The 27,441-nt window shown below is 39.6% G+C and overlaps 2 protein-coding genes across 5 annotated transcripts; one reads left to right on the forward strand and one right to left on the reverse strand.

Annotated features, from left to right (window-relative positions):
* Positions 1–436: 436 nt before the first annotated feature.
* On the forward strand, positions 437–7,471 carry LOC120806524 (nitric oxide synthase interacting protein). 3 transcript variants are annotated; one of them, XM_040157809.1, is made up of 10 exons: positions 437–580; positions 688–791; positions 2,394–2,499; positions 2,600–2,681; positions 3,754–3,889; positions 4,477–4,628; positions 4,815–4,931; positions 5,753–5,757; positions 5,924–6,032; positions 6,504–7,471. In XM_040157809.1, exons 2-10 carry the CDS (start codon positions 722–724, stop codon positions 6,573–6,575), a joined length of 849 nt encoding a protein of 282 aa, XP_040013743.1. In that variant the 5' UTR covers positions 437–580; positions 688–721; the 3' UTR covers positions 6,576–7,471. The 3 variants fall into 3 exon arrangements, with proteins under 3 accessions (XP_040013743.1, XP_040013735.1, XP_040013725.1); XM_040157801.1 differs by having other exon boundaries at positions 438–511; positions 5,753–5,823; XM_040157791.1 differs by having other exon boundaries at positions 440–580; positions 5,753–5,823.
* rcn3 (reticulocalbin 3, EF-hand calcium binding domain) lies at positions 2,493–27,144 on the reverse strand. Of its 2 annotated transcripts, XM_040157777.1 has the most exons (9): positions 27,034–27,144; positions 25,695–25,918; positions 24,970–25,163; positions 23,822–23,994; positions 22,353–22,413; positions 22,169–22,260; positions 17,904–18,011; positions 7,694–7,769; positions 2,493–2,838 (listed from the first exon to the last, which is right to left on the reverse strand). In XM_040157777.1, exons 2-9 carry the CDS (start codon positions 25,910–25,912, stop codon positions 2,807–2,809), a joined length of 954 nt encoding a protein of 317 aa, XP_040013711.1. In that variant the 5' UTR covers positions 25,913–25,918; positions 27,034–27,144; the 3' UTR covers positions 2,493–2,806. The 2 variants fall into 2 exon arrangements, with proteins under 2 accessions (XP_040013711.1, XP_040013702.1); XM_040157768.1 differs by lacking the exons at positions 2,493–2,838; positions 7,694–7,769 and adding an exon at positions 15,326–16,173 and having other exon boundaries at positions 27,034–27,137.
* Positions 27,145–27,441: the final 297 nt, after the last annotated feature.

A 27,441-nucleotide genomic window follows, 5' to 3' on the forward strand; every position in this document is an offset into this window, starting at 1 on the left:
CTCCTTAAATGAATGGCTTGGTTTAGTGTAGCTCTCATGTTCAACAAAGCCTGTGTTTATAGATGCAAAAATCATCCAGATACACTATTTTATTGGTATACTAAACATTCTGCATGAAAGCAATCAAATGCCCATTAAACCCCAGGAGTAACAAATGGCTTAACAGTAGGCAAATCTGAAACCATGTAAGACTGAACAATGGAAAATAGAAAGAATCTAATTAGAAAAGATTTTGTGCAGTATAACCATAATAGGTTGGTTGGGTCAGGATAAGGTATGTGGAGAAACATAGTTCGACAAATAGACAGTTACGTCAGAGCAATAAGACACTGACGAGAACTAAAACCAGAGGGTGGCAGTGATGTACGGCCTGCCAGCTGCCAGAAAACCCAAAGAAGAAGATGGAGCGGGCGGAAGCGGGAAGTAGGAGAAGAAGACGAAGAAGAAGAAGACGAAGAAGAAGAAGAAGAAGAAGAAAAAGAAAAAGTTTAAACACATTTTCCTCGTGCAGGTAATGTTATACCGTGTAAACAGCACTGCTAACGGCCTCAGCCTCCGCGCGTGACTGCCCTTCTCTAATGTGAGCTCTCCTGATCTGTGTGTTTACGTTTAGCAGTGAATGTTAGCACGTTAGCATCTCTATCCACAGCAACATTAACGCCGCCATGTTTCCCTCCGATCGTCCAGGTCAGCTGAATAAATGAGACAAATCTGAGGTACAATGACCCGCCATGGAAAGAACTGCACGGCCGGAGCTGTCTACACGTACCACGAGAAAAAGAAGGACACAGGTGAGAACTACGGCAAATACTCAAGTGTCCCCAACTCATTCCCTCGTGTTAGCAGCGAAATATAGGGTGGGGGTTGTTTTAGATTAGGTGTAGCCAGCCAGCCAACCAGTCAGTCAGTAAACAGATAAGTGCCATACCAATTACACACACATCATTTGTTGTGATGGACTCTGTATTTAGTAGACTCGGTGAAACTGTTGGCTTTGCTCATTCACTCACCTGTGTGTCTGTGGGAAAGACAGATGCATGGATTTCACGTTTCACGGCAGAAAGTCACCATCTACATATGTAAAATGAGCCAGACACTAACGGTAGTTTCAGCCTGTCTGACACATATTTCTCCATTGGCATAGTTCTCCAAAACTCTGAGGTCCCTGCTCTGATGGAAATTTTGTGAGCTTCTGGAAGAGCTGTCAGGAGATAAAGATGTCTTAAATAGCAGAATTTATTGATGCTCAGTGCATCGAGGAGAGGAGTGATGAGCAATACAAATGCGTTAACCAGACTGGACTGATGCCACCCCAAATCTTAAAGCTTTTAAAGATATTTAACAGTATTCTTCATGGGCAACAAAACCTATCCATACATGTGGCAAGACTCTATTGGGTACCAACTCCTAAACAATGCATTACATCCATTTAAGTCACGTTGCCGAAGGAATTTGAAGAGAAAACAGTCTGTCTCTGAGCTGAAAGGCACTTATGTATGACTAGACTCACCTCTGGACTATTCCCAGTCAATGACATCGATGGTAAATTGGTTGCTATGGCAACTGCCATTGGGGACTGGGATAGTTTGACTCAATCATTGTTTTCACAGCTATCCTTGAGACAGACAGTGAACTTGTTGTTAGGACCTACTTATAAGTCTTACAAGCCTAATGCTAACTAAATATCTAAAGAAGGAAAAAATTCCTTCACACCTGCCCTCACACAGTTCAGTCATCTCTGACATGCTGCTTTGTCTGGCGGTGATCAAGCAGTCCGATTCTACAGTGACAGGAATGTACACTGAGACTCTTCATTTTTTTCTTAAACTACTATAAGTAGACACAACAACTGCACAAATGATTTTTGCGGGGGGTTTTGCCATAATTATCTTTTTTTAGTCAGTTCACATTTGTGGAGATGAGTATCTGGGTCAAACGTCCTGTCATTTCTGTCTGAAGACATGAAGATGCCCTATTCCTAGTTTTGATGCTTTATTTGTCAGTGTGATGAAAAGAAAACTAACCATATCCAAAATGTTTCTCACTGACCTTCTTTTTTTTTTTTTTTTACAGACAAACAAATCATGGCATTGGTGTGTTTTGTTTTTGTAATGACACCCCAGATATCAGCTTGGCATTCTTGTTACACAAAAACATTCATTATGGATTCAAATTGACATAATAAGGTAGATACATTTAAACAATGAGTAGTATATGAGGTGAGAAACATCACACATTCCACTTATCTGTTTCATTACAGATCTGTTTAATTACAGATTGACCTCATTGCAATTGTACTGCAGGCAGAAACTTTTCCTCCCATATGAGCATTTCATGTACAGTCTTCTAGTACACCATGTAAGCATGTCATGTATGACTTTCTCTCTGCTCAGCGGCGTCTGGTTATGGGACTCAGAGCATTCGATTGGGCAAAGATGCGATCAAAGACTTTGATTGCTGCTGCCTGTCCCTGCAGCCCTGTCATGATCCTGTGGTGACGTATGTTTCTATCTCCAACACACACTCAAACATACTGCATAACCTTAACATGTACAGCATGTGCATAAATCTGGTGTCTTGTTTCTGTTGCTGTCCTCAGTCCAGATGGATACTTGTATGAAAAACAGGCCATTCTTGAATATATTCTGCACCAGAAGACAGAAATTGCCAAAAAAATGAAGGTAATGTCTGAACCACACCGTCGTCCACACAGGTTTTTCCAGGTGGTTTTAGCAGCGAGGTTTGTCCACAGTGAAACATTTGAACAACATTAGAATAGTTAAGTCTTTTCATCTTCAAACTCTTTTCAGTTGGCAAAAATTGCATCAAAGCCAAAATCTGTCAAGGAGAGAGACAGACAGCCAGCTGATAAAATCATTATCTCATGGTCGGGACGTTGTCTGATAAAATCCAGATACATACAGGTTGATGGCAACAGCTATGCAGTATCATTGGCTATATCTATGTTTAAAATGTTGGATCACAGAAAAAGTTAGAGTTAACTCCTTAACTTTACTTCCAAACAGCCGACTGTGATTGGACACCAACATACACAGCCTGTTACACCTCAATTCAGTCTTCTCCTGCTCTCTCTGGCCGTTAACCATACTGTTGACTAGCAGTAATTCCAAAGCTTCTGAGCTGCTCTGATAAAATAATTGTTTTATGATTGAAAAATCACTGACAAAATCAACATAAATCAGATTAATGACAACAGTTCTGCTGTGTATTCAGCTGTATTGACATTTAAAGTTATCGATCACAGAGAAGGTTTGAGGCAACAGAAAGTCCCCCTTTACTGCCACACAGGAGTTAAACGGAGTTAACACGAAACTGCGTTTACCCCTTACACACTGAAAAACACCAAGATGCCATTTTAAAATTTACACACTCTTGACAGAGGGCGGAAACAGAGAGGAAAAAAATGCATTTATAACTTTTACCAGATCCATGTGGACGTGCTCTGTGTCTTTGTTTTTATTGGCTAAGTAGTTTACTGACATTTATCAGCCACAGTTGACTTCCACCTGTATTGATGGTTATGTTGTGAATATTCCCAAAAGGTGTGTGTGTGTGATAGAACATTGAAAAAGTTTTTTTTGGGAGTAACAAAATTTCTTCTTATTTTATACAGAGAAATTGTCTTTAATTTTTGCGTCTTTTTTCTGTTATATATAAAAGAATGAAAGGAAAGTCTCTTTTCAGATTTAAATTCTGAGTACTCAGTTCTGTTTTCCTCCTCTAATTCTTTAGGCATATGAGAAGCAGAAACAAGTGCAGAAGAGCAACAGCCAGCTTGAGTCCAAGTCAGAGGAAAGAGAGAGGGTGGAGAGGTTTAAAACCAGGGAGAACAGCATTGTGTCCAAACCCATCAACCCATTCACATCTGGTATGTGTCTGTGGTGTTTGTCCTCAGTACATTACTGCAAGCCCTCTGTCTCACTGAACTGTAAACAATTATCCAGTTAGCGTGGGCACGGTCCCCACGCTAACTGGATAATTTTGAAAAAAGCAGTTTAAAGGTAATAAAACAATATACGTCCACATAAGCAACACTTCAGGTCGCAAAAAATCTCCTCCAACATGGTATGAAGGACAGACTGGCCACTAAACCTCTGTTCTGTGGTTTTCCTATATTGTGCGTTAATGCCTGCTGAAATCAGAGTTGAGTTGCATTTCTGTTTCTATTGTCATGACCACAACAACACTTTATAACTGCAAGTATAACATTCGTTTGCAGCTCATAAATTATACCTGGTAACTGTAGCTCTGCTCTACTGAGACACTTATCAAATCACTCACTTTCCAAAAGTTTAGTTTTCCTTTTCCACAGTAAAATGTGCTGCTAGCATTTTCAGATGCTCTCTGGAGCGTCTACATTTCTCCTGCTCCCAGTTGTATTATTAGCAATTATTTGTCAAAGTAAATGCACTTGCAATTTTAAGACAGTAGAAACTAACTGTTTTTCCACTTCAGGGCAGAACAAAGGAAGTGAGAAGGGCACTACAGACAGCAGCTCGGCAGAATCTTCCACTGCGGCTTCAGCTTCCACATCCAGCCAGAGCCTGCCCAGTTTTTGGATTCCCTCTCTGACACCGGAGGCCAAGCCCACTCTGCTCAAGAAACCAGTGAGTGGCTTCTCCTGGCATGTCTGGTCGGGGCAGCAGTTTGATAATCTTTCAGTGTTTACAAATGGTATCTGAATATATAGAGCTTTCCACTGGTAGACTGAAGTCATGTTGTGTGAAATGTGCAGACATTACTTTTTTAAATTACCCGCCTTCACTTTCCTTCCCTAATGTTTATCTTATCAGAGTAAGGCTGTGTTATGTCCCATGTCAGGACGACCCATTAAGATGAATGAGCTTATCACAGTACTCTTCACCCCACTGGACCCGAGCCTGGACCGAGTGGCCCTGCTCACCCGACAGGTCAGTTTACGTCAGCACCTTGTAGGCCCCCATCATGCAAACTGGTCAATGTTAACTGCATGCACCACGTACATTTAGCAAGGTCTTTTACACTAACTGCAGAAAAGTTCAAATTATTTGTACTTTATTCCAGTTCGCCACTGATCTTTCAAAGCTCATCCAATTAGATTGCAGCTTTGCATTGCATCACAGAAACATCACAAGTATGAACCTGAGGAATTCCCCATCATCATCAGTTCATGTATAAAAAAACATTTCAGTTACATCACAAAAAAGGAAAGAAAGAGATTCAACAGTTGGGAATTCAAGTTTGAATGTGAACTGTCAGAAATCAGTTTTAAAATGATGTACTTGATTTAGGTGCAGGTAGAAATTAAATTGTTTTCACATATGTCTGCTCGAATGTGGATGTGACCTCCAAGTGTTTTTTCTACAGGAATTTAAGGACAATTTATTCAATGTTTTTCACATTGTCAACAAATCCTTTAAAAAGACTCAAACCAATACATACTACATAGAATTAAGTTGATCACACTAACTGTGTGGATACACACACATTGTTACTGGGATCAATTTAGTGTAGGTTAAGGCTGTATTAAAAAAACTAATCATTTTCATTATCCAAAAAATGTCTTCTTTTGTCAGACCAGTAAAGTCAATATATTCTGTATATGGCGATGTAAAACAGCAGCAAATCAGCCGCTTGGTTACATCTGAGTATATAATGACATCATGCTCATGCTTTTGTTTTTTGTGTAGTGAACAGATGCATTTCCTCTGCAGTGCTGGTTGTGTGGTATAATCCTGTCTTCTGTCTTCAGGACAGGTATGTATGTGCAGTAACCAGAGATATCCTGGCCAACAGTGTTCCCTGCGCTGTTCTGCGACCCTCGTGAGTGCCAACATGTCTGCCCCAACTCTGACATTCATGATGTTAGGTGTTCTAAATTAGAATTTTGAGGGGTAAGTGACACACTCTGTCGTTTGTTCAGAGGTGCTGTGGTGACTCAGGAGTGTGTGGAGAAGTTGATCAAGAAGGACATGATTGATCCTGTGACGGGAGAGAAACTGTCAGACAGAGACATCATACCGCTGCAGAGGGTATGTGTGTACTTCTATGTATAGCCAGGGGAAAATCAGTTCCCTTAAGGATGAAGGTTCTGATCCTCTCTAACTGAACTGTTTCATGCATTACAAAAATCGTTGTGTGTATGTTGGATTTAACAATGTCCCGGGTAATGAGACTGACACGACTCTTCGGGTGCTTTCAAACAGAGTGGTTATTGCCGCCATCTCGAATTATGTAGACACGCTGGCAGTGGCAAAAAGATTGGTTTGGTGTGGGAGTTGTCCCCTGCCTAGTTGCAGACACAGCAGTAAAGACTCACTGTCTGAAAGCCCATTTAAACTATAAAGAAAGCTTTTAGAGGTAGTTTTTGGAGTCACTTAATGCTGCATGGTGTAAGCTAATGCTGGAACAAACTTTGCTAATCTTTTTAGTTTCCTACATTTCTCCAAAGTGTGTACTCAGATGTGAACTTGATGCTGACGGCTTGTCACGTTTTCTTACAGGGTGGAACTGGCTTCACTGCATCTGGAGTTGACCTCAGTGCCAAAGAGGCTCGTCCAGTGATGCAAGTGTGAGAAGATCGTTGATCTGAGGACTGCAATGTTGTCACAATGATTCTGTGTACATCCTTACAGTGGTTCTGTAGAGTATATTTTTGTAACATGCCCCGCCTTCAGCATGTCGACAGCTTTCACACATTCTGGTAGCCTTATTGTATGCTGGCATATTTTTCTTGTTCCTGAAGCTAACTGGCAATTTTTAAAAAATAAATTACCCATAGTTAAATAAATAGATGTTATACTGGTCATGGGAAAAATATAGTTCCCTCCTGAATGACATTATGCCTTCACTAACTGTGTCTATATAAGACAGAATTATTCCATTCATTCTGCCGAGCTGATTATTTTCAGAAGATGGAGCTTTTCACAGACTTTTCCTCACGATTCAACCACAAAGTGGGACCTGCTTTCAGGTTACAGACCTGCTTTACCAAACACTGTGTTCATTTTAAGGCTCCACATTAGTGTGGAATAGAATGAATTGATCCTTCATCGATGCATTGCCACATGCTACAAAATGTATGAAAAGTTAAATTACATTAAAATTCATATCCACCGGATTAGTCGCTGGTGATTATAAAGCCTGTCCAAATGCTGGATCCTGATAACAAGATGAATCTGACCTGTTTCATCTAAGTTAATTGAAGTTAGTTTAAACAGCTTAGAAAGGACCACACCAGACATTACTTAACGTTTCAGGCAGGCACTGGTTCCCATGTGTTGCATATTAGCTGTGGTCATTGTGTGTGAGTTTTAGTATATTTTAGACTTATAAGTCATTCTCTACTTTTGACTGCATTACACACAATTATATCAGGTTATTTTGACAACAATTGAAGTAGACATGTAAGCTGATATGAAGCACTTTAAGCAAATTCCAAGCAATTTACATTAAACATGGAGAAAACCCATGGCTGTATGTTTTTATTGTGTTTGGTTTTGGAGATTAAATGCAGTATCCATATGCAGCGTCAGATAAACTCCAGTAGGTATATCAGAATGGACTATTCTGCTTGAGAGGATGTCCTCAAATTCATTCGAAGCTAGAAAAATTTTCAAAATACCATGGAAAACTACTACTCTTGAGCTTTAGTAAATTTTTCACAGTTCACTATGGCCATCCACCCTCATACCTCCATAGTCCGTGATAGTGCTGGTTTTGATGTAGTCCATCTTGTCCAGCAGCTCAGAAAGTGTCAGACGGCCATCCTGAGGAGCAGAGCAGAGGACAGGAAGGGATAGATATATGGAAATAAATACAGTTTATACTTATGGCTTAAAATGCACAAATCATGTAAATGGCCTAAGAAGTGTAACACATACAGTTAGGTACATAAGTATTTGGACAGTTACACAATTTCGTAATTTTGCCTCTACATCATAACAGTGGATTTGAAATGAAGCCATCAAGATGTGATTGAAGTGTAGTGGCTTTCAGATTTAATTCAAGGGGTGTAACAAATATATCACTAACTTTTTACAGCTATTTTTATACAAAGTCCCTCCATTTTCAGATTCAAAAGTAATTGGACAAACTAACATAATCAACATAATACTTGGAGGAAAATCCTTTGCAGTCAATGCCTGGAACCCATGGATATCACCAAATGCTGAGTTTCCTCCCTTGAGATGCCTTTCCAGGCCTTTACTACAGCTGCATTTGGTTGCTGCTTGTTAGCTTGTTAGTCTGTCTGCTTTCAGTTTTGTCCTCAGTAAGAGAAAAGCATGTGCAGTTAGGATGAGGTCAGGGGACTGATTTGGCCATTGAATAATATTCCATTTCTTTGCCTTGAGAAGCTCTTGGGTTGCTTTTGCAGTATGTTTTGGGTCATTATCCATCTTTATTGTGAAGCACCATCCTATCAGTTTTGCAGCATTTGGCTGAGTCTGAGCAGATAGTATAGCCGTGTAAACTTCAGATTTCATCCTGCTACTTCTATCAGCACTCACATCATAAATAAACACCAGTTGACCCAGTTCTACTGGCAGCCATACATGCCCATGCCATAACACTATCTCCACCATGTTTGGCAGATGATGTGGTATGCTTGAACTGTTCCTTTACTTCTGCATACTTTTCTCTTCCCATCATTCCTGTAAAGGTTAATCTTGGTTTATTCTGTCCTGGGCAGGCTTTTTAGAAGTTTTCTGGCAGGTCTAATCTGGTCTAATCTTACCAGTGGTTTGCACTTTGTGGTAAACCCTCTGTATTTACATTAATGAAGATGTCTTTAGGATGTAGACTTTAACAGTCATATGCCTACCTCCTCGAGAGTGTTCTTGACCTGGATAGATGTTATGAAGGGGTTTTCTTCATCAAAGAAAGAATTCTGTGATCTTCCACTTTAGTAGTCTTCTGTGGTCTTCCAGGCCTTTTGGTGTCGCTGAGCTCACCAGTGCTTTCATTCTTTTTAAAAATGTACCAAATTGATGGTTGTTTTTTTCAGCCTAATGATGGCCTCCTTCACTTGCATCAACATCGCTTTGGACCACGTATTGAGAGTTCTCATGAACAGCGACCAAATGCAAACTCAACACTTGGAATGAAGTCCAGACCTTTTATCTGCTTAATATGTCATGAAATAATAAGGGAACAGGCCACACTTGGCCATGAAACTGATCAGTTGTCAATTGTCCACTTACTTTTGAGCTTCAGAAATAGAGGGACTATGTATAAAAATGGCTGTAATTCCTAAACGGTTAATGTGGTATTTTTGTTAAACTACTTGAATTAAAGTTGAAAGTCTACACTTCAATCACATCTCGATGGCTTCGTTTCAAATCCATCATGGTGGTGTACTGAGGCAAAATTACAAAAAAATTGTGTCACTGTCCAAATACTTATGGTACTAACTGTATCTCCTAAACCTGCTTAGCAATAACTTTGGAACCATGTTCCTAACTGCACATTAATGCACAGTGGGTGGCTACCTATCATTTTTAAAGTGTGTGAAAGTCTGCTGATATTTCAGCAGTGTCTGTGCTCAGGTCATGGTAGTTTTTGACTTGAGAATACATTGGAATCACCATTACTATATTTCCTCATAGATAGTGAGGGATATTTTATGTACAGTGTATTATGTTTTATATTATGCAGAGCTTGAAATGGTCAACTTTTTTAAAATCTTTTTTAAAATCTGGCCACCCATGATAGTTTTTATCATGGGTGGCCTCTTCTTGTACTTTCTATGAAAATTTCCTCTTGACATTATGGATACTCACCAAACAATGAAACCCTGTATTAAATCTGTGAGTTTCTGATGTGAGTAGAATTATTAGTTCACACAATACTGCCATATTATACAATGAATCTTCTGCTGCTTTCATAAAACACATTTTACAATGAATTATCATTTATTACACATGAACTTGAAGGCATAGGTAAGGCTAGATTACCAAGCAGGGAAAGCAGGCAAATTCCCCAAGGGCCCTAAATGCTCAGGGCCTACTACGTATTAACTGGTCTGTGCTGACTTAATGAAAACTTGGGAGTAAGCTCCACTAAGGAATTCAACGCCTGGTTTAAAAACTGTATCAGGTCAGTTGATACTGTATCAGCTGACCTGACAAGGGCCTTTAGGTGGGGCCTGATTCATCAGGTTGACCCAACCATAATTGGCGACACTTTGTTCTTTTTAACATGATATTAGACCCAGGGTTTCCTCTCAGATTACGGTCCAGAGGGGTGTTTGATAAGGAGGCTCAGAAAAGCCCATTGAGCTTGACAAACTGCTCCATGTAGCCAGTTCAGAACTAAAATGATCACACTCATTCACGCCTGGTTTAAGAACGGAGTATTCATGACATCAAAACAAAGACCCAACCAACTCACCACACATCACATCTATTCACAATGAAGATTGGAACATAAACCACAGAAGATTGTGATGTCCACAGAGCAAGGCAAATTAAACCTACAATACGAACATGTTGCAAAACCTCTGGTGAACTTAACAAGTAGAACAGAACTACTAAAAATCATTTGAATGTCCTTCAGATTGGTTGTTTGCCCCCTGTTTTTGTCTGTTTCATTTCTTAAATTTTGACTTAAAGTGAGAGCAAATCGTAATGTTTCACAAATTTAATTCCTGGTTGCAGGGCCAGATGGGTTAAAATTTCTTTGTTGATATCTTTATGGCTGAAATACTATGCAGATAGACTGATTAAGGTTTGAGCTCCATGTTTTCACTAAGCAATAAATGCAGCTCATGTTAACTGCTGATAAATGTGGTGTCACTGTTTGACTCTTTTTTTTCTTCTGTGACAGACAACTGGAGCTGTGTTTCAGTCTGGCTCATAGACTGTAAGTGTCTATGAAGTTAGGCTAAGCCTGAAAACTAATCAGACTAAGTGACAGGTAAATTAACTGATCCTAAATACTACTGTTATTCTCAGTGAATTAAAATTTAAATTGAAATGAAGATTTTTTTGAAGAATAATAGTACCTCTGTGAAATCAGTCGGCTCTGAAGGAGCTTTGTCGGATGTGAGGTCTGTACTACTAAACAGGATTTGGGGTTAACTAGGTAACTTCAGGTTTCACCCTGGGTTTTAAGGGTTATTACAGTGGTTCACTTCTTACCGGGGCACATCGCTGTAGTAACTTATGTTCCGGAGCAGGTTGACTTCAGAGGATCAGCTCAAAACCTGTCAACAGCCCAACTACTGACCAATCAGATAACTGAAAAACCCGAGTCATCATTCCTACAGGATCCCGACATGGACAAATGAGTTAACAATAAAGTGACATATAATAAAGATTTATAGCAATATAGCAATATTTTTATAGATCAGTCGAATCCTTTTGTTGTTTGAGGCTTTCCATGTGTCCCCTATAGTTTTAAATAAGATATATCCTGGGTATGTTGAACTTGCTTTGTAGTACAGGCTCCTAAGAGAATAACCTTTCAAGCTTGGATTTGAAACTTGGATTTTCCTTGCCAATGCTGCTAAGTGCCCGCTCATGGGGGAAGGTTTGGTCTCTGTAAATATAACTATAAAGAGTACGGTCCAGACCTGCTCTAGATGAAAAGTGCCCCTGAGATAACCTGTTATGATTTAGCGCTCTACAAATGAAATTGAATTGAAATTGAATTGAACTGAAACTAAAAAATTGTTAACAGAAAGCCTGCATTAGAACCTGGAGGTTTGGTAGTTATAAGGTGTGTTTACCATGCAAGGAGCATCAAAAGATGGTATCAATTATTATGGGAATTATGGGAAGTATTATGGGAAGTGTAAGTTCCAGTGTTTTTGGAGTAGACTTATAATGGGAACTAAAAGTTAGATTAAATAAAAGAAGAATAGTAAAAGTCTATATGGAAGAGGCCGAGGTATCCTATCACTTGCAAGTCTCATAACTTGCAAGTGATAGGACAAGCAATACTAAATCACTGGAGTACAACTTTTAATGGTAAGGGTTATCAACCAGCTTTGGGAAACTTTGGGGAATTTATTTAAAATATGAATACATAATGATAATAATAATAATAATAATAATAATAATAATAATAATAATAATAATAATAATAAAGAAAAATATTAAAAGCACTGTGTAGACTAATTTTAGGAAGCTTGAAAACCAAAGACATGGCTTTGTACACACATATGATGTTATGCAAATCTACAAAAATGAGCTTTACAGATACAGTTTTTATTTAGGGGGCAGAATTGGCCCTGTCTGCAGCATCATGATCACCATGGCCAGATTAACCTGTTTAGGGCAAAAAATTTAAATGTTGTTGGTTCCATTTTGTTTTCATGTTTCCATAAAGTATGGAGATGCAGCACACTATAGATGGCAGCATCATTATACAGTCAAGAAGCACTTTATGGGAACACCTAATAATTACTGGGTAGTTCCTCCCTTTGCTCTCAAAACAGCCTTAGTTCCTCATGGAATGGATTCCACAAGATGTTGGAAACATTCCTTTGAGATTCTGGTCCATGTTGACATGATTGCATCACATACTTTCTGCTGATTTTTCAGCTTCACATTCATGATGCCAATCTGCAATTCTACCACATCCCAAAGTTGTTCTACTGGATTCAGATCTGGTGACTGGGGAGGCAACAGAAGTACACTGAACTCATTGTCATGTTTATGAAACCAGTTTGAGACAACTTTAGCTTTGTGACATGGAGCATTTATCATGCTAGAAGTACCCCTTAGAAGATGGGTAAATTATGGCCATAGAGGGATGCACATAGCCAGCAAATAATACTCAGACAGTGGTATTCAAATGTTGTCCGATTGGTATTGAGGGGCCCAAAGTGTGCCAAGAAGACATTCCTCGCACCATTACACACACAACCATCACCTGTGTGCCTCAGCCGAAATCAAGATTCATCCAACCAAGCTACTTGTTTCCAGTCTTCAACTGTCCAGATTTGGTGAGCCTGTGCCCACTGCAGCCTCAGATTTCTGTTCTTGGCTGACAAGAGTGGAATGTAACATTGTCTTCTTCTGTTGTAACCTATCCGCCTATCCGTCCGCTGGACGTATTGTGCATTCTGAGATGCTTTTCTGCTCATCACAGTTGTAAACAGTGGTTATCTGAATTACTGTAGTCTTTCTATACGCTCCAACCAGTCTGGCCATTCTTCTGTCTCTAGAACTGCTGCTCACTGGATGTTTATTGTTTTGGGCACCATTCTGAGTAAACTTTAAAGACTTTTGCGTGTAAAAATCCCAGGAGATGAGCAGTTTCAGAAATACTCAAACCAACCCATCCGGCACCAACAATCATGCCATGGTCAAAGTCACTGAGATCAAAATTTTTCCCCATCCTGATGTGAACATTAAGTGAAGCTTCTGACCTGTTGTAGGGCCTCAGCCCAAACAAAGTGGTAGGTGATACCACATGTTCCTTTGTTCCAAAAAAAAGGAGGGTCATTGAACTCAGTTCCCCAGGATCCTTCACCTTTTAACATTGGGTGTGAAACCCACCTATCGACTACAACCAGCTACCATTGGTCACTGTTTGGCCAGGGCCCATGACATCACCAGGTCAACAAAACTACTCTGCTCAGATACCTCGCTCTCTCTTCTCTTCACTGCTCCCACAGGGGCAGCAACAGCTTTTCTCTTCATGGCCCTCTTCTCTGCATGTAGCACACTGCTGCATTGAACTTACTTTCTCAATGGCGACTTGAGAGCTTGCCCAAGAGTTACAGATAAAGGACAAGTTTAATTTTGCATCAGATGATTTTGCAAACAACAGGAGCCACAAAGCAGAGTTAGCGTCGAGCAGCTAACTCTAATCAGAACAAAGGAGCAACCAGTTATATTTTCAGCAACACAGCTAGCACAATTGCAGCTCACTGGATTTAACATAGCAGCACGCCAGAAGGAACCCTTCTCCCTCTTTGGACTCAGTAAAGTTAAGTTGGCCTAGCATAGTGCAACATAGCATGGCTAAGCATAGGACTGTTTAACTTTGTCAAGATATGTATATTGATTTGGTTAATGTATCCAGCGACTATTTGATAAATAATGCTTTTGTTACCAGCTTGTCTATTTTAATATTGCACAAGAGTGCATGTTGCCAGCCTCTACTCTGCAGAACTTCAAACTTAACTAGCTATTGATATGGTAAATTTGGTTGTAGTTATTACGTTATTAATCAGAGTTCCAAATTGATAGTTAGTATATTTTGAGACTGAATCAGTGAATTGGCTATCCTTTCCCTTTTTAATCGTGGTGCCCCAAGGTGGATTTAATGTAGATTAAGTCCTATCACTTAATATAATTATAATTTCTGATAAGTATTGCACAGCTGCCCTATGACTGGCTGATTGGATAATTGCATGAATAAGCAGATTACCAAAAAGCAAGTGACATAGAGTGAACCTGGGGCTTTGGGGACCCCCAGAGGTCTGTGGCCCCCATGCAGGTGCCTGCTTTGCCAGTTGGTAATCCAGCCTTGCTTAGGAGCTTTCAGATGCACTGCACAGAGAAACAGTTACTGACTGCCTTTGTAACATTAACCCCCCACTTCACTGTGAGGAAAATTTTCTCTCCTACCAGAAATTATTTTGTAAATTGTTCTACCTTATAGTTGCTATAAAACATTTATCTGATTTGTAAAAGATTTTATAAAAGTGGGTCAAACAGAAACTCAAAGACCTATAGGCCAATAGGCCAATTTTTGGCCTACAGGCTAATTTTTTTTTTTTTTCAACTCACAAAGACCTTTCAAGCTCTGGTAAATGTGATTTGTTTTGACGGGACACTGGTGGATCTTGAGGCTGAACTGAAAATTGTGCCCTGGTACAGGAATCAGTAGCTGTTATGGTTTGAATACAGCTCATTAATTTTACGTAGCTCCATCCTTTCCTGTGTCAGGATACCAGTGCTGATGCTGTGCACTAACGGTGAAATCAGTATCACAATATTAATAATAATTATTTTACAATATTGATACATATATCATTATATGGCAAACGTATGCAAAATTACATTTAAAATAATCAAGCTGACGTTCAAAGCAATAAACTTAATGCATTACATCTGACCAAATTTTTTCTTGTGTGTAAAAAAAAAAAAAAAAAAAAAAAAAAAAAAAACTTAAATATTAAATACAACTGCTTGAAAGTATAATTTTGACTACAGACATTTGATAGCGTGATTAGATAATTTCATGACACTACAATTCTTCTGAAAGTTAATGTTACTGAATTTAAATCCAACTACAGCAAATTTAACACCAAACCCCTTTTAAATGTAATGTGTCATTGTACTGAAGGAATTTGAGCAGCCAGACATACTACATTTTAAAGTAATGCGACTGAAGTTTCAAAAGTAGTTAGTGCAAAATAAAAACTACACTTGTAGAAAAAAAAGCTTTAATAGTCAAACCCAAAAAAAGTCAGTAACAGCCCTTTGTTCACCAAATCACATCTTTTCCTCTCCTTCAAATGTGCATTTCATACACTTTGACTACAAATGTTCGCAAATGTTCACATGCTCACTGATCTATGTAAACATGTCTGTCTCAGATAAAAACTCGGTATCCCCAATGTTTGCTGGCTTATATTATACAAGAACAATTGCATCCCCATGTATTGAGATCTTTTTAGCTGATGGAACAAATGGCATTGTTTCAGCTGGATTCCAGTGCATGTTGGACATTATCCACTATTATTTTCACTGGACATTATTTTGCCTATGAGGATAGGCATCTCAGTTTAAAAAAATAAAAAAATAAAAAAAATAATCAAAGGGATATATTAATAAAACAAATGTGTGTAGGGTCATCAATTATCATCTGTACTCACATACACAGTATGTGACTACATGCTTCAGTAAGTCTGTGTGCATGTGAATGAGAAGTTGTGTATGTGCATGTATGAACAAGAGTACATGATTATACCCTTGATTCTGGTGTAACCCAAAGTCAGAACTTTACTGAGTCCCCCCCCCCCCCCCATAACTGCTGTAACTGAATTCTCCATGGTAGCGAAATATGAACCCAATGAGCTTCTCTTGAAGGCATGAAGGCTCATCAAAGTTCATCATGTCTCTTCGTTAAATCTTCCCCGTAATTGGTTGCCTGGCTGCCCACAAACATGTTCCAGTTGGCCAGGATCTCCTTCTTGGTTATTTTCTCGTCCTGTTGTTTGGTTTATTGGTTTGTGATTGAGAGAAAGAGGAGGAGGGGATACATGAGTTGATGAAAAACATGAGTAGGAGAAAGCAAGACACAAAGAGAAGCTTGTTAATAATTAACCCAGAATTACCCCAGAATTACCCCCATAATTTTCACCATATTAACCAACATACTTGACAGCATGGACAAGTGGTGGACTGTCAGTCTGCCTTTCAGTACAATACTTATTCTCTAAATACCTGTACCTGTCCTACTGTTGTTATTTGTTACATTACATAGTTTTTTTTATTTCATTCTACTTACGTTTATTACTTGTGGATTTTAAATGAAATTTGTTTCTGACATAATTTTTTTCTGTGATTTGTGTGACTTGGTTTCCATAACACTGTAGATCTGGGATAAATTAAATTGGCTGTGTTTCTGGGGAAAGGACAGTAAGTCATCCATGATTTTCAGCTACACTGAAGTTCCATTACAAACTACACTGAGATTCAAATCAAACAACTTTTAAAAACACCACTCTGATACATTCTTAACACAAACTGAAAACAAGCTTTATGGAGATACTGCAGAACTGTTGTATTGGACTAAATAACATTTAGCTATGTGTACCTAATAAACTGCCAACTCACTGTAGACTTATTGTACATTACTGACTATTAAAATGATAACTCATAGCATTTTTTAATAGGATAAGGCTGCTGTTATTCTGTATTTCTTATATTGTCAACAATGACCAAAGTCATCAATGTGTTAGTCCATCATGCTGACTTCCCTGTCCTATCAGTGGCTCTCAGCTCCAACTCCTTCCTACTGAAGACATATGGCAAATCTATGCCTCACAAATAGATAAATATTTTTTAAAAATTCCTTTAGGAGCTGCTCACTATTGTTTTTAATCAAATAAATACAAGGAAATAGTCAATTTATTGGGGACTAGTTTCAGCAGCGGATTAATCCACATTTGGTGCTCTAGTGAGTGTTTGGGGCAGCAGGAAAGTATTTGTGGGACTGACTCAAAATAAACTACAGTGTGTGTGCTCATGGTGATGAAGGAACATGTCAACCGGTGCAGCAGTGTGGCTCACTGATTTTTAATAGTTTCTAGACAAAAAAAATGGAGCTCTATGGTAAAGAGGAATAAGAATTCAAGCTTTGATACACACACACACACTACTTGTTATTTGGATACTGCTGGTGTGGCTCTGCACATGGGATTGCTGACAATAAGAAAAATCTAGATTATAACCAGCCTTATCCTTAAAGTTTATATACTTAAATTACTTTACTACCTCTCAGGAAGCTGATCTCATTGAGTCATCTCTTTCAGTATAAAACTCATGTTGCAGACACAGCAAACCTCAAACCTTTGTCAGTAACAATATGAGTGCATGGTATTGCATAGATTAAACGTTTTTTTCAGCTGCAAGCTGTTTTACATGTTGAAGCATCTTTAAACACACCATGATGGAGAGTTGTCACAATGCTTCCTGCTTAAAACTGCGTTACCACCGACAGAAAATGTTAATTCTTAATAAAGCTGTCTAGATTTACTGGCAGTTTCACTTCTCTTCAATGTTTTTTTTTTTTTTTTTTTTTAAATGTGAAAGTAAACCTGAAAACGTCTGGCATCTGGTATTGAAAAATGGTCAGTGAGATGTGTGGGTGAGTATCGATGGTGTTTCAAAAGGCACCCTATCTATGGCAGAGGGTTTGAGCAGTGGCAGGTCTACCTTGTCGGTGTCTGTCTCGTGGATCAAGTGTTTGGCTTCATTGTCAGCGTGGTCAACCTCTCCTGGCAAAATCCAGTGTGCCACCTCACTAGCATCCAGGTAGCCATCCTGCACAACACACAAATGCATTACTGAGGAGGTGACTAACTGTAAGAATAGTCACACCGGTGTCACTCATATCTGTGAAATAAATCCACTCAACATGTCAAAGCATGGGGAAGAATGGCAAAGCATTATGACAAAGACATTCACACAAATTTAATATCGTAATCCATTAAAATGTGTCATTGTCCACAGGAAAGAAAACACTGGTAATCATTCACATGTTGGAGGGTCCCATGCAACATGTGTTACTGGTGACCCCAGCAACAGCTTCTTCTCACATGGCAGCAATGGGCTTTACCTGCATTTTGTTACTACGTACACACACAAAAAACATGTACACCTATTAAGTTAAATTCTTCAATATTTAAGTGATTTATTTGCATTATAACAACATCAACCGCTTGATAAAACCTTGGGTTTCGGTATATTTCTGAGAAAGAAGACAAACCAGTCCAAACAAGTCCTTAACTTCTCTTCCAAGCCTGACCCACAGTAAAGAAAAGCTGATACAGAATGTTTGCAGCAGTTGACATGACAGACAACACTTGAGGTGCTGGAAGTGGGCAGACAGAAGATGTGTGTGAGCTAAACTGATGGAAAATTGAGTTTTAGTTTGTTTCAGAGCTGCAACTCTTTCCTCACTACAAGATTCTTCCTTTGTTCTGACAGAGGAAGTATATTTGCATTTCTGGTTAAATTTGTGTTTGTGTGAGTAAACTTTACCAGTTTCTAGTCATTAGCAACACTAAACCAGTGAAAATGTTTTCTGTGGCTCTGATGGAGCTATGTTCAGAAAATACCATGGTGTCATGGTGAAGTCATCAGGGTTATCTTAGCTGAGATAGATGTGAGAATTTACCAGGTTGGTAGGGTCTAAAGAGAGAAGTAGTGCTTTTGGAGTTTAAGCCATACTGGGGACTAAGGCTTTATTCATAGTGCAGGCAAATCCGACTTGTTACTCAAATCAGATCTTTAGGGCAGACTGCTTGCAATGTTATTTGCAAGTGATAGGATCGGATGTGTGTCCAGACGACATCAACCTATCTGCATGGGTTGCTGTGATAATGATGTGGGTGTATTTACGCTGGTGACGCAGCTTTCCAACATGGAAGCATGAGAAATGGAGGTCCATTTCCACCAAACAATATTTATTATTATTTCGGAGTCCCTCCACGGACTGTTGTTCTCGTTTTCCTCCACAGTGCCAAAAAAAAAAAAAAACTATACACTTTGTTAGCAACCTGCTAGTAGCAGCATCGATTTAGCTCCCCCCGTCACTCTGGATTTGACGTCATCATTGTGTGTCACGTGAGTGACGCAAAAGATACTTTGAAATCCGATTTGAGCAGTCAGAGTGTCTGGAGTGAGATGCATCTGTAGAAATCCATTGGAGTCACATTTCAAACTACCTCTAAATAGGGTATGGATCTTATTAGCAAAAGAACGAATTTTATGTACTTTTTTGCTGTCCAGACTTTCTAAAAATCAATTTGGATACAATCTGGATATGCCAAAAAGGGATATGGGCTGGCAGTCTGAACATGGCCTAAAAGTTAGGATATTTTGGCTTCTGCTGCAAGGTTTTTGATCTCTTTTATTTATTTGTCTCTCACAAGTCCCCCAAATGTGTGGAAGTTGAATACTAAATTAAAGCTGCAAGCAGCATTGAGCAAGCCCTCATACATTTGTGCATGTCACAGTGTGTTACCACTGTTGTCACAGTGGTAATTCTGGGTTAATTATATTGTGTTATTACCATAGACCAACAGGGTTGTGAACCTTGACAATATCCGGATTCCGCATGAAGGAGTTTTGCAAATGGACCATGCACACATAGTTAACTGCCATGAGGAATGAATGAGTAAAATATTTCCTGTGTGTAGTACCTGGCAATGAAGATAAAATACTGACAATTGTGCATACATTTGATCAGGTTAAACTGCTAGGTAGAATACATCAAATCCTGGATTGTAATTTCCTGCTCCGAGTAGGGGAAACTATGACTCAAAATTTACATAAAAAGGTGTCTTCAGGCCTGGACTATTATCAAACGTGTGAAATTTAAAAAAGATCTGATGATATGGAGTCAAGTTACAACAACTTCTTCCATGGTGAGCATGCAATTTGCTGTGTCACCAGAAAGACTACGTTTGATGAAAACCCCAAAGCTTTATCATCAAGGTCCTAAGACTTCACTGACCAAATTTGAGGTGGATCTGGTTAACCTACTAGAAGTAGTTTATAAAAGTATAGGGCCTATAACTTCCTGTTGTCAGCAGCTGGCACTGTGACTATTATTCGATACCTGTCTTCAGGCCAAGACTCTTACCAAATGTCAAATTTGGAAAACATCTGACAATGTGGAGTCGAGTTACAACAGTTTCTTTTCACCCTGAAACATCGAAATTCACCATTTCACCATGGCATCAGCGTTCAATGCAAAGTCACAAGTGTCACAATAAAGCATCATCAAGGTTTTAAAGCCTTTGCTGACCAAATCTGAGGTGGATCTGGTCAACTTGGTAGGAGAAGTACCTCAAGTGTAAAAATTGTAATTTCCTGTTGCCAATAGGTGGCGCTATGACTATAACTGAATATTGGTATGTAGATGTCTTCAGGACAGGACTCTTATCAAGCATTTGAAGTTTGGGGCAGATTGGACCATGTGCAGTCCAATTATAAACCACTTCCTGTTTCCTAGCAAAACAGGAAAATTCAACGCCTCGCCATGGACACTGTTCAACTAAAATTCAAAAGCTTTGCAATTTAGCATCATGCAGGTCTTTAGATTGCTCTGACCAAATTTGAAGTCGATCAAATCAATTCTCTAGGAGGAGTTTTATATAATAGGACCTCTGAAAATGAGACAAATAAACACATTAATTAGGCCCTAATTACCGTAATTCCTCAAATAGTGACCGGGGTGTTTATTACCTCAACTGCAGAAGGTAACAGGCCTTCATTTGAAACAGGCTTGTATTAGAGGCAGGCAATTTCTAACTCCTTCTGTTTGAGAAGAATAGTTGGTCATATTTTAGTACGAAGCCTTGTTTAATCCATTTGCCGAGTACTGCATTACGCTGTTAATACAAACTAAACACTTCCTAACACTGTTTAAAATTAAAAGCCCTATAGTGTTTCAGTGGATGGAAAATCTTCATTTCTTAACAGGGTGTTTATTCTGAAACATTTGCAGGCATAGAACATGCAACAAGAGCTGGATGGGATTAAAGGACGTGGATCAGAGTGAATGAATGAAACCCAACCAATTGTGCCAACAAAGTTTTAAAAAAAACATCATGATGATATTGTTGAATATATCACATTAAAGAGGTAGAAAGTGCAGTATGTGTAACTGGCATGCACATTATATGAAAGGCACCAGGAGTTTATCGACCCTTGTTTTTTCCCCCAGCCTGTATTTGGAGCCGGCCTTTATTGGTTTGTGTCCCAAGCCATTATAGAGCACCTGGCTTTAATTGACTACCAGTTTTTATTTGAGGAAATATAGTACTGGAATGTACCTTCAACCTGCAATAACTAATTTTTTTGGCCACTTAAAGGGCAGCAGAATATTATCTCTGTACCACTACCAAAATGGAAATATTTGGCTCTGTTGCTGCTAAATGCTCCACTAGTCTCTAACCGTGTCTTTTTAATATTTGCTGCTGACCAGGTAGTGGACAGTTGGTTTTTACAACTTTTTCTCTGAAAACAGCTGCCTGCTGTGGCTGAAAATGATGCTATGAGAACGGTGAGAGTGAACCATAAAAGTAAAGTTGTGGTCAGAAAAGATAAACAAGGAGCTGAAACTCACTATAAAGCTTTGTAGAGCTGAGGGGAGCTGCAGATGTAGCTGAAAATACTCTGTAGGTGCATCACTACCAGAGACTCCCTTCACATTAAACCCTATCTTCATGTTGTCATTTTATACATTGTTTTTATAAACATATACACTATAGATAGGTGTAATCAAAGTTGTCAGTTCATTGTATTTGTGTTCAGTCTGGCCTTGAGACCACCCTGGTAAATAATCACCAGTCATCACATTGCTACCAGCTACAGTGTCCCCACATGTGCAAACTGTCACTCTAACCTGTGACTAAAACAATCTCATGTTGCCTTGAAAAATGATTAATGAATAGCAGAGCAGCTTTTACCTTGTTGGCATCTCTGAACTCTGAGAATTGTTTCCGCTCTGTCTGGACCCAGTCAGGCTCACTCTCCCCCTTCTCTGGTGTGTACATGTCACCTGTGGAGCAGCAGTGCACACACATTTAGGGCAGATCACTTCCAGGTTAGGAGTGAGAGGTAGCTTGTCAGAGAGAAAATGTAGTCACCTACCAATGTATTCATCTAAGTTGATCTTGCCATCCCCATTCTTATCAATGTCTTCCATAGTTTCCTAAATGAGAAAATTATTTAGTTCTCAGTAATTTTCCTAAGGTTTCTGAACAATAAGAGCTCTGTTTGAGGAAGAGGGGTCTATGAAAAGCAGCCTGTTTATACTATTTCACTGTCATAAGAATAGTACCATAGTTGTCTGGCAGAAAGTTTTACAATATGATACAAAAATAAAATATCCATCACAATATTCATTGGGAAAGAGGCAGGGTACACGTAGACAGGTCGCCCGTCTTTCACAAGGCTGAGACAACCTTTCATGTTTACATTCACACTTATGGGCAATTTAGTGTCAGCTATCAACCTGCATGTCTTTGGGAGGAAGCCAGAGTACCCAGAGGAAACCCACACAGGCACGAGGACAATATGCCAACTTCACACAGAAAGGCCCCTAACAAAAGCAGGTTCGAACCCAAACCTTCTTGCTGTGAGGCAACAGTGCTAACCACTGCACCACCATGATGCCCTAAAAATAGGATATTCTATATTTCATATTCACTTTAATCATATGTGCTTTGTAGCCTAAGTACAGAGCCCCATTCCCATGGCTCATAGGGCAGAAAAAAATATTGATATGGAAATCCAGGCAAACAGACTAATAGTGGTTGCAAACGTGTATGAGTATGTAATTATGCTCCCAAAAATGTCCACCAGAATGCAGAAAGCAGCATAAATGCACATTTGCAAATCACTGCACTCATTTTAAATGTCAGTATAAAAACATGTGCAGCAATCAGATTTCATACTTAATCCGTTACATGACAACAAACAAAAAAATACTGTATTCGTGAACAACTACATCATGAATTTAGCTGCATTAAAACAAAGCATAGGGGAAGGAATTAACAATCTGCCTGCAAAGGCTTACTAAACAACTGCTTCTCCTGGTTTATTAAATCAGCTTGCATGGATTTATACATCAGAATTTTTCCTACCACTTGACCCTTGAGAAGCACCATACCAAGATGTAAACCATACTAAAGGTGTTTTCAGACAGCAAGCGCTGGCACCGCAGCAGCATCAGTGTTCAATATTTTGAATCTACTGCAGCAGGACGCAACACAGTTGTCACGGCTCCAGGCTACCTCCAATTCTACCTGCCTGCACACCAAAGGCTGCTGCTTTCCACTTAGTATACCTCATCACACAACAAAACAGAGTGGGCTGTAGCTTAAACTAGAGAAAATGGTTTGCAATATGACATGATTTATAAGTAGTCCCATAAATGTTGTATATTGTACCAGACCAGATAAGCCATGGGGTCCCGAAAGTGACTCCAGTTAAAGTTGAGATATTTTAGACACGACCAAAGTGGCGGACTGACCACTGGCACTGCCATAGATCCAAATGGCTAGTTTGGCTAAAAATACTTCTCATCAAGTTCCGTGTGGTTAGAGTATATATTCTACCTGCACTACCACATCCTTCATGTAATCAAACTCCTCAGGATGAAGGAAGGCAGTGAACTCCTCACGTGTGGCAATACCATCACTGTCCCGGTCAGCTGCCTTGAAGCGTCTTTCGTCTCGGTTGAGCATGGACTTATAAGTGGCCTTGTCTTCAATGTCATCAAACTCCTCATCTGAAAAACAAAAGCTTCAGCTTTCAGAAATAAAGCTATTCTGGTGTTCCCTATCAGTGTTTCCTCAAGTACTTCTGGGTTTTCAAGTCTGTCCAAACAAATACACGTCAATTCCTAAAAAGGTCCAATTCTGGTGTTGAAGTCATAAAAGTGCTCTGAAAAATGGAAATTTGAGCATCCAAGGAAATCCATGACAACTGAGCAAACTCCATCTGCTGATAAAAATCATATATTATTATTGAAAGCTCCAGAACAGCTAATAAATGGAGCTTGAGGTGGTATTGTTTTGATTTTAAAAAAAAATAAAAAATAAAAAAAAAATAATCCAGCTGAGCCTTAAAGTTGATTCTTGACCTCCTGTCCTTGGGATAACCATGTGTGACCAAATAAAGTCAACTCAAGACATATGCCAGTTCCATTTGCTGATGAAAGCAATGAGGTGTGGCTGAAAACTTCAAAAAACCAAGCAAGTGGACCTTTGAGTTGAGATTATTTGGTCACATTTTGTTTTTCTCAAGTAACTTTAAGTGTAATATTTGTCTGTTTATACTGTATGGAAAGGACAGGTGTACCCTGCCTGTCACCTAATGTGTGCAAAGACAGACTCCATCCTGACCAGGTTAAGTTATACCCACAAATTGGTTATTTTTGTCATTTGTCAGCAATGGGTGGTGTTGCTGATTACTATGGATATTCTGCATTTAAGAATGAACACTAGCTGAATGGAGCTGGGTTCATGTGGTATTTTCTGTAATCTGAGGGTAGCTTAGAAAAGTGGCCTGTTAGAAGATGCTTGTGTTTCCTCATGCGGTTTCTAGATGGAGACCTCCAGGCTGCGTCACTTGTTGTGATCACTGACAGGATGACAGCACTAAAATCAGTTTCTAAGTCACAAGGAAAGAGGTAGGAAAGAAAAGGAAGGGAGAAGAGTTAGACAAGTTAGAACGCAGGAACATTTTTCACACACAGAATTACCCAGATAATAGCCATAGGTGGTGTTTTTGTACTCCTCCCAGCCTATTTTGCCATCTTGGTTCTTGTCGTAGTCATTCCAGTGTTTGTTCACATTCTCCTCGATGTACCTCCTCTGCCTGTGTTTGATCCAGTGGTGCAGCTCTGCATGGCTGACGTAGCTGTCCTTATTAGTGTCAATGCGGTCCACAATCTTCCTGTGGGGAGAGAGGGGGTCAGGGTTATGGATAAGGTTTAGAACGTAGGAATTTGGTTTTTAAGTGACAAATGAGCCTGATGTTGCTTGTTCTTCATAATGTTTAATGTTTAAATCATTAAAACCAAGAAGTTTTAGAGTGGTCCAGAGTGGAATTTTTTTTGACTTGGCAACATTGTCGCTTCTTTAGCACTGCCTGCATTTGACCAAGACCCAACTGATTTTTCCAGTATTCCTGTCTGGACGAGGCAGCAGAAGTTTTAGAGGCATCTATCTCAAAACCTTGACACATAAAAGTGAAATAATCTGCTCCCTTCATGCTTTTGGAGATAAAACTCCACATTCTAATCTACAAATAACCTGCTAGATATAATGTCTGCAGTACAAAAACACCTGATGAGTAAATAAAAACACATAAGTACAAACTTTGAAGTACTAGAAGCAGCGATTTCTTATGTCTGTTGGTGAGACACGTTTTTATGGCAGCAATGCACAGTTTAGAAAAAGTGTGCTGAAAGTCAGCAAAACCTACGCTAATCTGTTTTTGCTCTCCTCAGGGGTCAGTTGGTCAAAGGTCTTTGCCTCCTCCTTGCCCAGGAAGGCCTCATGGTCATACTGGAAGCCATGAGCATCATCGTGGATGTGGTCACTCAGATCAACATGGTGATGGATGCGCTTCTCCTGAGCAGGTACAGCAAAAGCAACGGCGGCCAGGATGCAGAGGGATGCTAGTGACTTGAGCAGCATCATGATCGACTGGAAGGAGAAGTGTGGTGGATACAGAGACAGAAAATACAAACTGGTCAGTATAGAACAGAATAGAACTTTAAAATACCTAAAGCCTAAAACATTAAGACATAAACTAACATACTGTTGAGCATGATTTGCAGCTCTGTTTTTCCATTTACAAGGCTGACTGAATTGCTTGGAAAAAGACTACAGCACCTCCAAAAGAGCAGAGTGTCAAACTGACAGAATAAAGGCCCAGAAGTGCCTCATGGCATTTCTCCTCATGACAGTGCACAGGTCACTCAGATTCAGCTGGGGTTTTTCAGTTCTTCTGTTCAGTCAAGCTTCTTCCTGAGCCTGCAGTTCAGGTGGTCAAAGCAGGATGGTGGTGGGATGTTAGCACGCTCTTATTGAGAGCTCTCAAGTTTTTCTACGACTGGCTGAGTCACTCTGAAGGTGTTGAGTCTACTGAGGAGATTAAATATTGTGCTCTGCTATTGTCATTGATACAGACAGCAGTAAGAATTGCACCAAGATATTTGACACTTTCTACAACTTCAGCATGTTCGTGTACAGCAGGCCCCTGTTATGAAATCCTGCTTGGTCCAAATAATTATTTCGTTAGTCTTAGCCATATTTATCTCCAAACTGCTAATTTTGCACCAATTCCTGTATGCTATTACTATGACCATGTCATCAGCATACTCACCAACAAAAACCCTGCTCTGTAACAGTAAATGTAAATGTAAGTGTAAATGTATATGAGCAGAAAAGCATGGGAATAAGAACACGTCCTTGAGGATCCACCTGGACTTGCAGTGATCAAGCCTCTGTTCTGTGGAAATCCTCTATCGAAACAGTCAAGTCGCCATTAACTCCAAGGTCACTGCAGTCTTAAGAGCTGAGTTAAAAATCCACAATCATTTTTTCCTCATGAACATTCTAGTAATTCATAAAATGGCATTAATATTACTACAGTGATAAGAAGGAGCCTGTAGCGTCTCACTGCCCCACCAGCCCTGGTGGCTACATGATCCCATCGTTCCTCCTGCATTTTTTTTTGAGGTTTAACAGCGGAGCCACTAACACTAGACGGTAGTTTACCTCGAACACCTTTTTACAGGTAAGAAAAAGGCACTCACCAGCTTCTGGCAGGTTCTCGCAACACCTCGCTTTGTCGTGTGTAAGCTGCAGGTCGGTCCGCGTTGGCACTCTGTACCTTTAAATATCAACGTCAGGGAGGCGGGCCCTGTTCTTCGGATACCCAATCATCAGCGCCCTGAACACGATTCTAACCAATAAAAAGTGGGACTTCGTAGTAAAGTACTTTATGATATATTCTCATTGGCTGTTAATCGCCACGTTGTCACGCAAACGCGCCCCACTTTGTGACTGAAACATTAAGGTAAGGTCACGTTACATTCCCCTGCTACTGTCCTATGAATGTTCGCCCCGTCTTCTTTTCGTTTCTGTTCAAACAGAAATAAGAAAGTAAGACGCCTGCAGACTGCTGCTTCAGTAGTCCTGCTTATAGATCTAGAGCTGCATCA

The sequence above is a fragment of the Xiphias gladius genome, chromosome 3, assembly GCF_016859285.1.
Source record: "Xiphias gladius isolate SHS-SW01 ecotype Sanya breed wild chromosome 3, ASM1685928v1, whole genome shotgun sequence".
NCBI classification, from domain to species: Eukaryota; Metazoa; Chordata; class Actinopteri; order Istiophoriformes; family Xiphiidae; genus Xiphias; species Xiphias gladius.

What these genes read in the sequence shown, in the direction of transcription:
- LOC120806524 (XM_040157801.1), top strand. Translation starts at nt 722, where the DNA reads ATGACCCGCCATGGAAAGAACTGCACGGCCGGAGCTGTCTACACGTAC. An exon ending in CCACTCTGCTCAAGAAACCA is followed by an intron (nt 4,629 to 4,814) that starts GTGAGTGGCTTC and finishes TTATCTTATCAG; the next exon opens with AGTAAGGCTGTGTTATGTCC. An exon ending in ACATCATACCGCTGCAGAGG is followed by an intron (nt 6,033 to 6,503) that starts GTATGTGTGTAC and finishes GTTTTCTTACAG; the next exon opens with GGTGGAACTGGCTTCACTGC.
- rcn3 (XM_040157777.1), bottom strand. Translation starts at nt 25,912, where the DNA reads ATGATGCTGCTCAAGTCACTAGCATCCCTCTGCATCCTGGCCGCCGTT. An exon ending in TGAAGGATGTGGTAGTGCAG is followed by an intron (nt 22,414 to 23,821) that starts GTAGAATATATA and finishes TTTCTCATTTAG; the next exon opens with GAAACTATGGAAGACATTGA. An exon ending in ACGAGACAGACACCGACAAG is followed by an intron (nt 7,770 to 17,903) that starts GTAGACCTGCCA and finishes TCTGCTCCTCAG; the next exon opens with GATGGCCGTCTGACACTTTC.